Source organism: Sapajus apella, unplaced genomic scaffold, assembly GCF_009761245.1.
Source record: "Sapajus apella isolate SASKATOON/1434 unplaced genomic scaffold, GSC_monkey_1.0 scaffold48, whole genome shotgun sequence".
Lineage (NCBI taxonomy): Eukaryota > Metazoa > Chordata > Mammalia > Primates > Cebidae > Sapajus > Sapajus apella.
Window position 1 is genome coordinate 7,062,537 of NW_022436988.1, and position 12,676 is coordinate 7,075,212.

General features: G+C 54.3%; 1 protein-coding gene across 2 annotated transcripts; it reads left to right on the forward strand.

Annotated features, from left to right (window-relative positions):
• The first annotated feature begins 2,281 nt into the window (after positions 1-2,281).
• WBP2 (WW domain binding protein 2) lies at positions 2,282-11,743 on the forward strand. 2 transcript variants are annotated; one of them, XM_032241646.1, is made up of 8 exons: positions 2,282-2,532; positions 5,034-5,142; positions 7,823-7,958; positions 8,906-8,998; positions 9,609-9,743; positions 9,937-10,059; positions 10,541-10,617; positions 10,734-11,743. In XM_032241646.1, exons 1-8 carry the CDS (start codon positions 2,474-2,476, stop codon positions 10,785-10,787), a joined length of 786 nt encoding a protein of 261 aa, XP_032097537.1. In that variant the 5' UTR covers positions 2,282-2,473; the 3' UTR covers positions 10,788-11,743. The 2 variants fall into 2 exon arrangements, with proteins under 2 accessions (XP_032097537.1, XP_032097538.1); XM_032241647.1 differs by lacking the exon at positions 9,609-9,743.
• Positions 11,744-12,676: the final 933 nt, after the last annotated feature.

Here is a 12,676-nt window from a genome sequence, read left to right on the forward strand (position 1 = left end):
TTTGAGATGGAGTTTCGCTCTTGTTACCCAGGCTGGAGTGCAATGGCGCGATCTCGGCTCACCGCAACCTCCACCTCCTGGGTTCAGGCAATTCTCCTGCCTCAGCCTCCTGAGTAGCTGGGATTACAGGCACACACAACCATGCCCAGCTAATGTTTTTTGTATTTTTAGTAGAGACAGGGTTTCACCATGTTGACCAGGATGGTCTCGATCTCTTGACCTTGTGATCCACCCGCCTCGGCCTCCCAAAGTGCTGGGATTACAGGCTTGAGCCACTGCGCCCGGCCTAATTTTTCGTGTTTTTAGTAGAGACGGGATTTCACAATGTTGGCCAGGCTAGTCTCAAACTCCTGATCTCAGGTGATCTGCCCACCTCAGCCTCCCAAAGTGCTGGGATTATAGGTGTGAGCCACCGTGCCTGGCCTGTGTATTTTATTTCTTAAAAAAGTCTCCAGATCACTTGAGTCCGGGAGTTCTGTGGAGGCAGTGAGCTATGATTGCACCTGGGTGACAGAGTGAAACCCTGTCGCAAAAACAAATACATCAACAACCAAAAGAGCCTCCAAAATTGTATCAGCTTCAAAGCTTGGCAAAACGTGAACCTGCTTATACCTCCAACCTATTTGGCAAAGGAGTGGGAGTGGGGTGGGCAGGGGACATCTTCCCATCTATGGTCCTTAGAACAGCCAATGCTATATACCCTTTGCTGGGGGGATTTTCCTTTTTTTTTTTTTTTTCTTTGAGACAGAGTCTTCCTTTGTCCCGCAGGCTGAAGCCCACTGGGGCGATCTTGGCTCACTGAAACCTCTGCCTCCCAGGTTCAAGTGATTCTCCTGCCTCAGTCTCTCGAGTAGCTGGGATTACAGGCAAGTGCCACCATGCCCGGCTAATTTTGTATTTTTAGTAGAGACGGAGTTTTTCCATGCTGGTCAGGCTGGTCTCAAACTCCCGACTTCAGGTGATCCGCCCACCTCAGCCTCCCAAAGTGCGTGAGCCATCACACCCAGCCTGTTTGTATACAGCATTCTGTATATTTATACAGTATACTATATTTATACTATATTCATATTTATACAGCGTTTTGTATACTATATTTATTCAGCATTCTGTGCTTAATAACCTTTGATAGTCTTTCCATATCAGGACATAGTCTGACTTCATTCTTTTTAAAGACTGCAGAGACTGCAGGTGCCAAAAAACATCTAACCATTGGGGCAGGTCTCATTATCACCATCCTTAATCCACTGTACTTGTCCTGCAAGGTCCAACCTAGTCTTGCACAGGACCTCGCAGAAGGCTGCTGTTTCCTGATCTTTTCTAGTGAGGCAGTTTTGTTCCTTCACATAGGAGACCTCCCTAGAAAAAGAAGTCAAGTAGGTGGATCGCGAGGTTGGCCCCCGCGGGTCAGGAAAGCATCTGTCTGCAGAAAAGCAAACTCTGATCCTTAAGGTTAACGAGTAGTGGAACCACCACGTTGGGAGTGCAGCCCCCTCTTTCCGCCTCACGGATTCAGCTTGGAGGTGCGGGGGTTTGTTGGGGGCGGTTAGGGAATGACAGCTGCCCCGTGGAGGATGCCCAGGGCTGGGTCACGAGCTGGCATGAGTCAGCCCTATTCTGTAAGTCCTAGTTATGAGGCTGCCGGTCTCGCGCCGTGCCCAGTCCCACTCAGCCTTCAATCTTCCGGCCGGGCCCCCGCTGGGCGCCCTTGAGGGAACGGCGCCACCGCGAGGCCGGCGCGGAGGCTGCAAGGGGCGCCCGGCCGGCTGGCGAACGTGGTGGGATCCAGACGGGGCGCACCCGACCTCCCCTCCCGTCGTGGGACTCTCCCTGTCCCCCGGGCTCTGGGCTGGGATTGGTGAGACGGATGACGGGGTGATCCGACGCCGCCAGCCCACCGCGTCCTCAAGAGGCGGGGCCTCGGACTCAGCTAAACGCCCGAGTCACACAAGCGCCCCATAAACGTCTGCTGAGTGAACGAAGGCGCCCCATCTATCAGAGGACTGCTCGGGGAATCCCACAACATGTCCAGCTCGCACTCAGCCGACTAAACTTCCCGGACACGCGAGCATACCCCGAGGATTGCGCCCCTGCCAGAAGGCTGTTTACTTAAGTCCCGCTAAGGAGGCGAGGTGGGATGGCACAAGCCGATTGGTTATGCAAATTATGGAGCAAATTCCGGCCTATGGTCGGAAGTTCCAGAATGCATCCTTCCTCCAGCATAGGAGGAGGCCGAGGTTTCGGGAGAGTTGCCTGCTGGGAATTGTAGTCTTCATCTTGTTTGTTACGCAGGCGGAACGGGGGAAGGGAGAGGGAGTAAACTGTTACCACGTGACGCTCGGGTCAGGTGGTTGGGCCAGCCTCCGCGCTGGAGCTGTGATTGGCTGACTCTAATAACAAGACGCCACTAGGGGCGGGCCGAAGACGAGCGCAAGCGCACTGCGTTGTGAGTCTCGGGACCCCTGTCGGAGAGACTATGGCGCTCAACAAGAATCACTCGGAGGGCGGCGGAGTGATCGTCAACAACACCGAAAGGTGAAAACACTGCGGAAGAATCCTGAAGGACCTAAGTTCGGGTGTCGAGGGAGCGGGCGGCGGGGGGGGGCCGGGAGGTTGCTGTCAGCTGGGAATTGGGGGTGGGACGACCGGTGGGGCCTAGGGGTGATTCTTGAACCCATTCCCAGAGTTGTGACGTTAGTAGCTGGGAGGATCCCCAAACAAAAATAATTGTCGTCTATTGAACGTCTACAACCTTACTACGTGTTAGACTCTGCGCCTTTTCTACCTTATTTAATAAAATTCTATGCGGTACAATCTACTACTGTCCACATTTCACAGGTAGGTAAAGTGGGGCACAGAAAGGTTAAGTAACTTGCCCGAAATCACAACTCTGTAAGTAACAGAGATGGCAATTCCAGGGAAGGAGTCTTGACTCCAAAGTTAATAGGATTAACTACCATCATGCAGGTTTCCAGTATGTTCCAGAACCGATCAGGTTCCAGGTGAGAAACTGAGGCCCCAGAGGTAAAATTAAACAGGTGACGTTTGTCAGATGTCTGACAGTTCCTGGCACTGTGTGGGTCCTTAAAGTCAGTCCCTTGCCTCTCTCGAATGCCTGTTGGTTTGAGTCACCCCTGAAGGCAGAGGTCTCCTAATTCAAGGTTCTTTCTACTCCACCCTCCCCACCCCTTGCTCATTGCATTCTGTCTCTCCTCCAACCTCTGGGCTCCTCAAATGGCTTCTCTCTCTTTTGTTCCGTGAGTATTGAATATCACACCATTCCATGATTCCATGGATAGAAAAGAAAAAAAAAAAAAATAAGAAAATCAGACCAGCCAGCCCTGGGTTGAACTATGCCCACCCCCTTGAAGGAGCTTAGGAGGCACCTGCATCCCAAAAGGGGACATGGTGGAGTCAGAGCCCTGTACCCTTGCCAGCATCCAGGTGCCCTGTGACTTGGGAATGTTTGATGAGTCAGAGGAAAATGCCTAGAGTGACCCAGACCACAGGATGCTCACTTTCCCTCCGTTTTACCTGCTCAGAGTGTGATGGGCGCAGCCTGTTTCTGGTAATTCTTTTCTCTGAGAGGTACTTCTCTTTTTTTATACCAGTGATTTCCCACTTACCCTTCCCCTGTCAGAGAAAGTTGTGATATAGGGGGGGAGGCAGAAGACAAACAGAACCGTGTGAACCTTTTTATCCTGTAATCAGAGACACCTCACACTGGCTTGTTGCATCTCTGTGTGAGTCAGTTCCCAAGCCCGGCTAGATTTTCATACCATTTGGCAACATCTCTGGGGACTGTTGTTCTTTCTCTCTCTGTGGAACTTTCTGAGACAAGAGTGTATCTATCTTGCTGGGCCTTCTACCTGGCTTAGGGCTCAGTCCTGCTAAATAAGGTGTGCCTTGTTTTAGAAAGTGCTTCAGCCTCCTGTCTGAATAAGTTGTGTCTATAACAATTGAAGTTTAAGTCCAGTATTCAAATTTTGATAATTAGGCCGGGCATGGTGGCTCAAGCCTATAATCCCAGCACCTTGGGAGCAAAGGCGGGTGGACTACCTGAGGTCAGGAGTTTGAGACCAGCCTGACCAACATGGTGAAACCCTGTTTTTACTAAATACAAAAAATTAGCCAGGCGTGGTGGTGCATGCCTGTAATCCCAGCTACTTGGGAGGTAGAGGCAGGAAGATCGCTTGAACCCAGGAGGTGGAGGTTGCAGTGAGCTGTGATTGTGCCACAGCACTCCAGCCTGGGTGATAAGGGTGAAATTCCATCTCAAAAAAAAAAAAAAAAAAAAAAGCGAAAAAAATTGATAAATAGTGAACTTTGTTCTTCAAGTTGTGAACTCCTTTGAGAATGATGAAAACTGAACTCTCCTCCCAGAAAAATGCACATATGACGTACACGATCATCTCAAGGGCTTCATGGACAGACTTTCCTGCAGAACCAGCTTAAGAACCCAGGTTTAAACAAACCCTAAAGGTGGTCCTATTGTGATATGTACAGTTATCTCTTAGACGTGTTTATATATTAGGCTTGAAAAGCAAACCAACAAAAACAACATCACAAGGACTTAAAAGAAAATAGAAGAGTTAAGCCAGCTTATCTAACCTGCTTGGGGGTTGATGGCCTCTCCAGAGCCCTGTAGCTCTGCCACAATGGTGATCATGTGAGGGCTGTGCAAGCGGGGCTTGGGAAATCTTATAGAACCCCAACCTGCTCATTTCTTCCATGGCTATAGTAATGGGTTTTTTTGTTTTCAGTTTTTTTTTTGTAGAGATAGGGTCTCACCATGTTAGCCAGTCTGGTCTCAAACTCCTCGGCTCAGGCGATCCACCCGCCTCAGGTTCCCAAAGTGCTGGGATTACAGGTGTGACCGGCCGTGCCTGGCCCTGTGAATGGTTGTAATGCAGCACTGTTGAGACGGTTACAAGAGCTGATGTGCTGGACAGCTGCTTGGGAGAAAGGCCCAGTGTCCGGGTGATACCACATCTCCGTACTGTCTGACCAAGGCTTTTCCTCTCTTCTCACCATAGCATCCTCATGTCCTATGATCATGTGGAACTCACATTCAATGACATGAAGAACGTGCCAGAAGCCTTCAAAGGGACCAAGAAAGGCACCATCTACCTTACCCCTTACCGGGTGAGTTGTACAGCAGGACAGCTGCTTTAGAGGCTTGTTGCTGCTGTTGGAGGTGATGTGAGTCTTTCTTTCTTTCTCTTTTTTTTTGAGATGGAGTCTTTTTTTTTTTTTTTTTTTTTACGGAGTTTCGCTCTTGTTACCCAGGCTGGAGTGCAATGGCGCGATCTCGGCTCACCGCAACCTCCGCCTCCTGGGTTCAGGCAATTCTCCTGCCTCAGCCTCCTAAGTGGCTGGGATTACAGGCACGCGCCACCATGCCCAGCTAATTTTTTGTATTTTTAGTAGAGATGGGGTTTCACCATGTTGACCAGGATGGTCTCGATCTCTTGACCTCGTGATCCACCCGCCTCGGCCTCCCAAAGTGCTGGGATTACAGGCTTGAGCCACCGCGCCCGGCTGAGATGGAGTCTTGCTCTGCCACCCAGGCTGGAGTGCAGTGGCGTGATCTCGATTCACTACAACCTCCACCTCCTGTGTTCATACGATTCTCCTGCCTCAGCCTCCCATGTAGGTGGGATTACAGGCATGCACCACCCCGCCCTGCTAATTTTTGTATTTTTAGTAGAGATGGGTTTTGTCATGTTAGCCAGGCTGGTCTCAAACTCCTGACCTCAGGCAGTCTGCCCACCTCGGCCTCCCAAAGTGTTGGGATTACAGGCGTGAGCCACTAAGCCTGGTCTAGTGATGTGAGTCTTAGCCTTAAGTCCACCTCAGCCTCATAGGTGGCCTCTGAACCCTGGCGAATGTTAGTGCCTCACTCTGCCTATTTCTCTGTCATATGCTCCTGGATTCTGGAACCACCAGCCTCTTCATGTAACTGACCTGACCACTGGGCAGTGAACCCATGTAAATTTCAGAGCTGCTGCTGCAAAATCTCCATAGAGTTGGATGCAGCCGCTGGGAGGACTTGGGCCTGGAGGCCAGAGATTATTATTGTGAATATTTTGTTTTCTGTGAGAGTAGCTCATGAAGCCTTGTGCATATCCAGAATGAGAAGTGCGGTAAACAGGGTACAGTTATGTGACATAGCCTCTGGGCCAGGCAGAGAGCCCAGTACCGCCCCACAGAATGACAAATGCCAGGCTGCAGAACGGGCCTTGCCTGAGAGTTACCCACGTGGACTCTGAGAGGTTGAGAAATACAAATGGATGTTCTTGGAAAAGGATTGCTGCCGTGGCTGCTCAAGACAGACTCAGAGACAGACCAGTGTGGTGGCTCACGCCTGTAATCCCAACACTTTGGGAGGCCAAGGCAGATGGATCACCTGAGCTCAGGAGTTTGAGACCAGCCTGGGCAACATAGCGAAACCCCATCTCTACAAAAAAATATAAAAATTAGCTGGGTGTGCTAGCACAGGCATGTGCTACCTGAGAGGCGGAAGTGGAAGATAATTGGAGCCAGGGGAGGCTGAGGCTGGATTGAGCTGGGATTATGCCACTGCACTCCAGCCTGGGCAACAGAGTGAGACCCTGCCCCCTCCCAAGAAAACACTTAGACTCAAAGACAGCTGGAAAAAAGAGGAGCACGTTTTCAAGTTTTAATCTCCATGACTTAGCAGAGACAGGGGAGTCTCAAAACCCCATCTCTGGAGGCTCAAGTTGGCATCTTCAGTCACAGATTAAAGTCATGGGTTTAAAACTCTGGCTGTGTGTGGTGGCTCATGCCTGTAATCTTAGCACTTTGGGAGGCCAAGGCAGGTGGATCACCTGAGGTCAGGAGTTATAGACCAGCCTGGCCAACATGACAAAACCCTGTCTCTACTAAAAATACAAAAATTGTCCAGGCGTTGTGGTGCTTGCCTGTAATCCCAGCTACTCAGGAGGCTGAGGCTGCAGTGAGCCAAGATGGGTCCACTACACTTGAGCCTGGTGACAGAGTGAGACGCTTTCAAAAAAATAAAAAATAGCACTTTGGGAGGCCGAGGGGGGTGGATCACGAGGTCAAGAGATTGAGACCATCCTGGTCAACAAGGTGAAACCCTGTCTCTACTAAAAATACAAAAATTAGCTGGGCATGGTGGTGCGAGCCTGTAGTCCCAGCTACTCCAGAGGCTGAGGCAGGAGAATTGCTGGAACCCAGGAGGCAGAGGTTGCAGTGAGCCGAGATCGCACCATTGCACTCCAGCCTGGGTAACAAGAGCGAAATTCCATCTCAAAAAAATAAATAAATAAAAATAAAAAATAATAAAAAATAAAACCCAAGGGGTGTTTCGGGCACAGATGGAGAGTGTGTTTTGCTGATTCTAGCCCCCCTTGCTGGGAGCTAACGACCTGCTGCACCATCACTCTCAGTTCTGAGGAGCTGAGGCTGGAGATCCCCCCCTTTCAGGAGCCCATCCTTGCCTCTCCACTGCTTGTCCTTCCCTAGCTTTGTGACCCCCTCACTTAGGCACCACCGCCACCACTTCCCCACCACCCCGTCAGTGACAGAGCAGTCTGCCCTGCGCATACTGTCTTGACCAGCACATGTTTCTCCCGTGTACTTGAGCCTGGCCTCCCCAGGCTGCGGTAAGCCCTTTCTCTATCCAGAGCTCTCTCCAAGAGCATCTGGCACAGAGAGAGCCATGGGACTGCTGGACCCCGGCACTGGGAGTGGATTCGTCACTCCCAGGAAGTAGGCAGGAAGCGTGGCACATGGGCTGTGCTTCTGGTGTTGACAGCCTCACCCTCTCTCCCTGTAGGTCATCTTTCTGTCCAAGGGGAAGGATGCCATGCAGTCCTTCATGATGCCATTCTATCTCATGAAAGACTGTGAGATCAAGCAGCCCGTGTTTGGTGCAAACTACATTAAGGGAACAGTGAAAGCCGAAGCGGGAGGTAGGTGTTGGGGACTCAGGGACCCAGATGGGGTCTCCAGGGAGGTGCCGTGGGAGCCTCTGACTGCTACTGTGGAATTGTCCCCTTCAGACCCTTATCGCCCTAGCCGTGACCTCTTCCCAGCTCTGGGCTGCCAGCTGGTGGGGTTTGGTCGCCAAGAGCTGGGGAAAATGTTGGCGTTAAAGACGGCAGCTCAGATCAGCTTTTCAGAGCATGAAGTCCACAGAAGCCTGCAGACTGAGTCAAGATGCTTAGTGCGACTTGGCAAGTGCATACAAATGTCAGACTCAGGAAGGAGCTGCATCAGTGAGGCTCTTGAGAGGGGCCTTTTCTTGAGAGCCAGGAAGAGGCAGCTGCCTCTGGGAAGCTAGGGTCACCCCGCTTTGGGGCTGGCCTTTTGGCAGGCCCCAGAGACCTCTGCATTGAACTCGCCTTCCCCTTCACCCCCAGCCAGACCTACCCTTGCTATTGAGGTGCTCTTGGTCCCCCTTTGTGCAGAAGTCAAACTAGAGGGGCCAGGGTCCATCCTTGGGCCCCCTTAGGACAAGAGGTCTGCTGTGAATATCAAGGTGGGCTAATGCCAAGTGGGCTTGTTCCTGTGAAGCTGCCGGGCTTGGCTGGGAAGGGAGAGAAACCTTGATGTTAGTTCTAAAACCAAACCAGGGCGCCCTTGGCTCCTGTGGGACATATTGGGCCAGGGTAGGAGGACAGGCTTGTTCCAGGAAGAAAAGGTCCCTGTTCCAAAGGGGAAAGCAGCACGGCAGGGCCAGGCTCTTATGCAGGCAGCAGGCTGGAAGCCATGGCACTGGGAAGTCCCCATCACAGTGCAGGCCCAGTCCCCGCAGCCCCCTGGGCACTGGATAGTGCCCTGGAGATGAAAACAGCCATCTCTTTGGGCATGGATTTTCTTTGCCTGCGCTGTTTATCCACTCTCTTTCCCCTTGCAGGTGGCTGGGAAGGCTCTGCTTCCTACAAGCTGACCTTCACGGCAGGGGGCGCCATAGAGTTCGGACAGCGGATGCTCCAGGTGGCATCTCAAGGTATTCAGGCTCCGAAGATTAGGAGCCAAGACCTTCATGGAGGGGGATTGGTTTGGGTTTGCTTCATTTTTGTTTTGCTTTTTTAAGCATTCAGGAGGTAAGTTTCTGGGCACCAGGCTGACCAGGCCTAGGAGTTGGGAAGAAAAGCTGTAACTGGCCTCAGCTCTGTCCTGTACCTCAGAGGCTGCGCTTCTGTCAGGAGCAGCTGGATGACATTCTGACAAAGCAGTTTGGACTCAAGGGCCTTTCACGATGGCCTCAGAAAACACACACCCAACCCAACCATTGAACTGCGGTTTCGCAGCCATTTCAGATGACTGAGCGATGGGTCCAGCAGACATCCTCCGCCAGCTCATCCCTGCCCCAGCCCCGAGCCGCTCTCCTGGCCTCTGTCCACCCCTCCACCCTTGCCTTGCCCTGGCTCTGACCTCTCCCATCCCCCTCATCACCCCATCCCTGAGCAAGGCAGCCCCGAGCGTGGGTGGAAAGTGGAGTGGGGCGGGCAGGGCATATCTGCCGGGCACCCGTAGCTCCCCTCTGCAGGCAGCGGCCCGCCGTCTCCCCACCCCAGGCAGGCCCCGCTCATTTCTCTCTCCCCTTGTACTTGTAGCCTCCAGAGGTGAAGCCCCCAATGGAGCCTATGGCTACTCTTACATGCCCAGCGGGGCCTATGTCTATCCCCCGCCAGTCGCCAATGGAATGTATCCCTGCCCTCCTGGCTACCCCTATCCACCGCCCCCGCCTGGTGAGTGTGTCCTTTGCTGCCCACCCTCCCCTTACGAGCCCACCCACGCAGGCTCCCCCCAGGCCAGGGAGACTTCACTCCTTGCGTTGCTTCAGGACTGACGAGCCAGAGAGGCCTGAGGGGTGCCAGCCTGCCTCGGAGGGGGCCACAGCTCGGGTGCTCACCGGTTCTCTATCGCTCTCTTGCCGCGCAGAGTTCTATCCAGGACCTCCCATGATGGATGGGGCCATGGGATATGTGCAGCCCCCACCACCGCCCTACCCCGGGCCCATGGAGCCTCCGGTCAGCGGCCCTGATGTCCCCTCCACCCCTGCAGGTGAGGGCTCTTGGGTGCTGGCAGCCCTTCAGCACCAGCCTTCTCCTCCCCAAGGTCGCACAGAGAGCCTCAGAATGGCCATAGCCTGCTGGGAGCCACAGAGGATGGATGGCCTCTGGGCTACCCCAGGGGCCCAGCAGAGCCGCAGGCTGGTGGTCCAGAGCTAGAGTCCGGCCCAACCCCCATCCCTTAGCCAGCCATGCGCTCTTGGCGGGGAGGGTCACCCTGTGCACCTTGGTCCTCTCATCTGCACTCAGCGGGTCACAGTGGCACCCTGGTGGGGTTGGCTGAGGGATTAGCTGAGGTGAGACACGAGATGCCAGCACGTGGCAAGTGCTCAGGAAGCCTCGCCTGCTGCTCTTATTGGTGGGACTGGACCCCCAGCACCAGCTGCCCTGAGCCATGGGAGCCTAGGGTCTCTGGCTGAACTCAGGAGGAGGGGAGAACTTGTCACCGACACTGGGTATGTTTGCTCTCACAGCTGAAGCCAAGGCCGCCGAAGCCGCCGCCAGCGCCTATTACAACCCAGGCAACCCTCATAACGTCTACATGCCCACGGTGAGAGGCCACGGCTGCGCCGGTGCAGCCCCACAGCCACAGGTGCTGGGAACTATGCGGGAAGACTGCGTCTTGTTTCAAACCTAACGAGAATCTTCCTTTTCTTCCTTCTTTAGAGCCAGCCACCGCCACCTCCCTACTACCCACCGGAAGATAAGAAGACCCAGTAGGCCCTCCTGCCTCCCTGCCTCCCACCCTCATCTCTCTATCCTACCCCTCCCATCAGGGCTGCACTGGGGTTGGAGGAGGGAGGGGGTGCCTTGTTGTCCCTCCAGGTCTGATCATAAACAATTACCAGGAACTATCGCTGGACATTAAGGCCCCTGGCCTCAGGAGAGGCGCCACCCAGCTTCCCATGCCAGCCCGGAGCCCATGACGCTGCCCAGTGTGCCCCCTCACCATCTGGGGTTCTCCTGGGAGCACAGGGCATCCCCTGTTCCTGTTTCATAGCTTCTCCCCTCAAAGGGACTCTCTGGCCACCACCTCCGCTGCAGTCCAGCTCCCTCAGTCTGTCAGCCACTGCTATACTCAGCCTCACGAGCCACTTCAGACCAGCCAGGCATCTTCCCGGGCTGCCAGGCCCCGCTCACATTCCCTCCGCTGGTCTGTGCTGGTCTCAGAAGGTCACCATGCTCTCATTCCACTCAGCCACCCTCCCTTCCCTTCCCTGTCCTGCGTCATGCTGTTGCCACCTGTGTGACTTTTGAAGCTGTAAAATGAGCTCCCAGGCTTGGGTGGTGTTGGGGCGGGGCCGCTGAGGCTGGAAGGAAGCCCTTCTGCTTTCTGCTGGTGTTTCTGGAATTTGCATTCCCTCCCCTGTCACCTCCCTCTAGAAGGGGCTTCCTGACTGCAACTGGAGAATGCATGTCTGTCCACTTGGGGGCTGCTGGGTGGGCGGGGAACAAGGGCCCCCGACCCCGCAAGCCGCCCGGGACCTGCCGCTGGCCGCCAGCCTGCTTCTCCCCCGGAAGCTTTGTTCGTGCCCCTGGATGCGCTAACACTTGCTCTTGTTTGTTCCTGGACCGGCCGTGAAGTGAGGAGATGGTTATTTAAAGAGAATTCCCTATTTATTTGACAAAAAATCCAGTTAATATATTAATGTGAAATAAACCCTGTTTGCACCTTGGCTTGTTTGCTGAAAATGTGAAATAGTAAAAGTGAAATAACTGGACCCTTTCTGGCTCTGCGTGTGGTGACCCAGGGGGGTCTCTTTCGGAAGGAGAGAGCCTTCTGGCTGCTGAGGACCCTGGAGGCTTCGGGATGGTTCCTCCCACGGGAGGATTCTCACGGCCCCGCCTGTCTGGTCCCCAGGACAGCTCTGGCCTCTGGATCCCTTTCTGGTGGTCATCGCTCAGCAGCTGTGTCCCTCCCCCACTGAGTCCCCAGGGCCTGAAGGACAGAGGTGGATGCCGCCCGGCCTGGATGGGAGGGGGTCGGGCCACCACGTCGTCCCCTGCTGGCTCCTTGGTGAATGGCAGCCCTGACCCAAGTCCTGGCTGCTGGAGGGAGGAGCCCAGAGCACGTCAGGACCTGTGACAGGGACACTTGGGCAGTGAAGCTGGGCTTGCCACCACCCACATCACTCGCCCTTCTATGAACTTGGAGGGACAGGAGGGTGGGAAATGGCTAAAGGCCATGGCCAGGCCCACACGCCCCCAAGTCCCGAGACCAGAACTGGGCACAGCGTGGGCAGGCCACAGAGCTCTAGGAAAGCCCCGAGCTGAGGCGCATTTCCTTGTCTCTGGGAGCCAAGTTTGTCCTCGGGAGAGATCAGGCAGTGGCCACTCTACCGCCTCCTGGCCAGCCTGGCCTGGAGCTCTGTGAGGCTTGACTGAGCCCCCTTCAAGGGCATGTAAAGGGAGCACCCTCCTGACCGCCAAGGTTGGGGGGGTGGGGCCAGAGAGCCGCCCCTGCCCGGCACAGCTTGGCCCCGTCATCTCCATGGAATGTCACCTGTGAGGCCAAACAGGCTGAGCAATTGACTGCCCTCCAGGGAGATGCTTCTCAGGAGCCCCCTCCCCCATGAGCCACACCCCACTGCTCCCCACCTCACCCCACC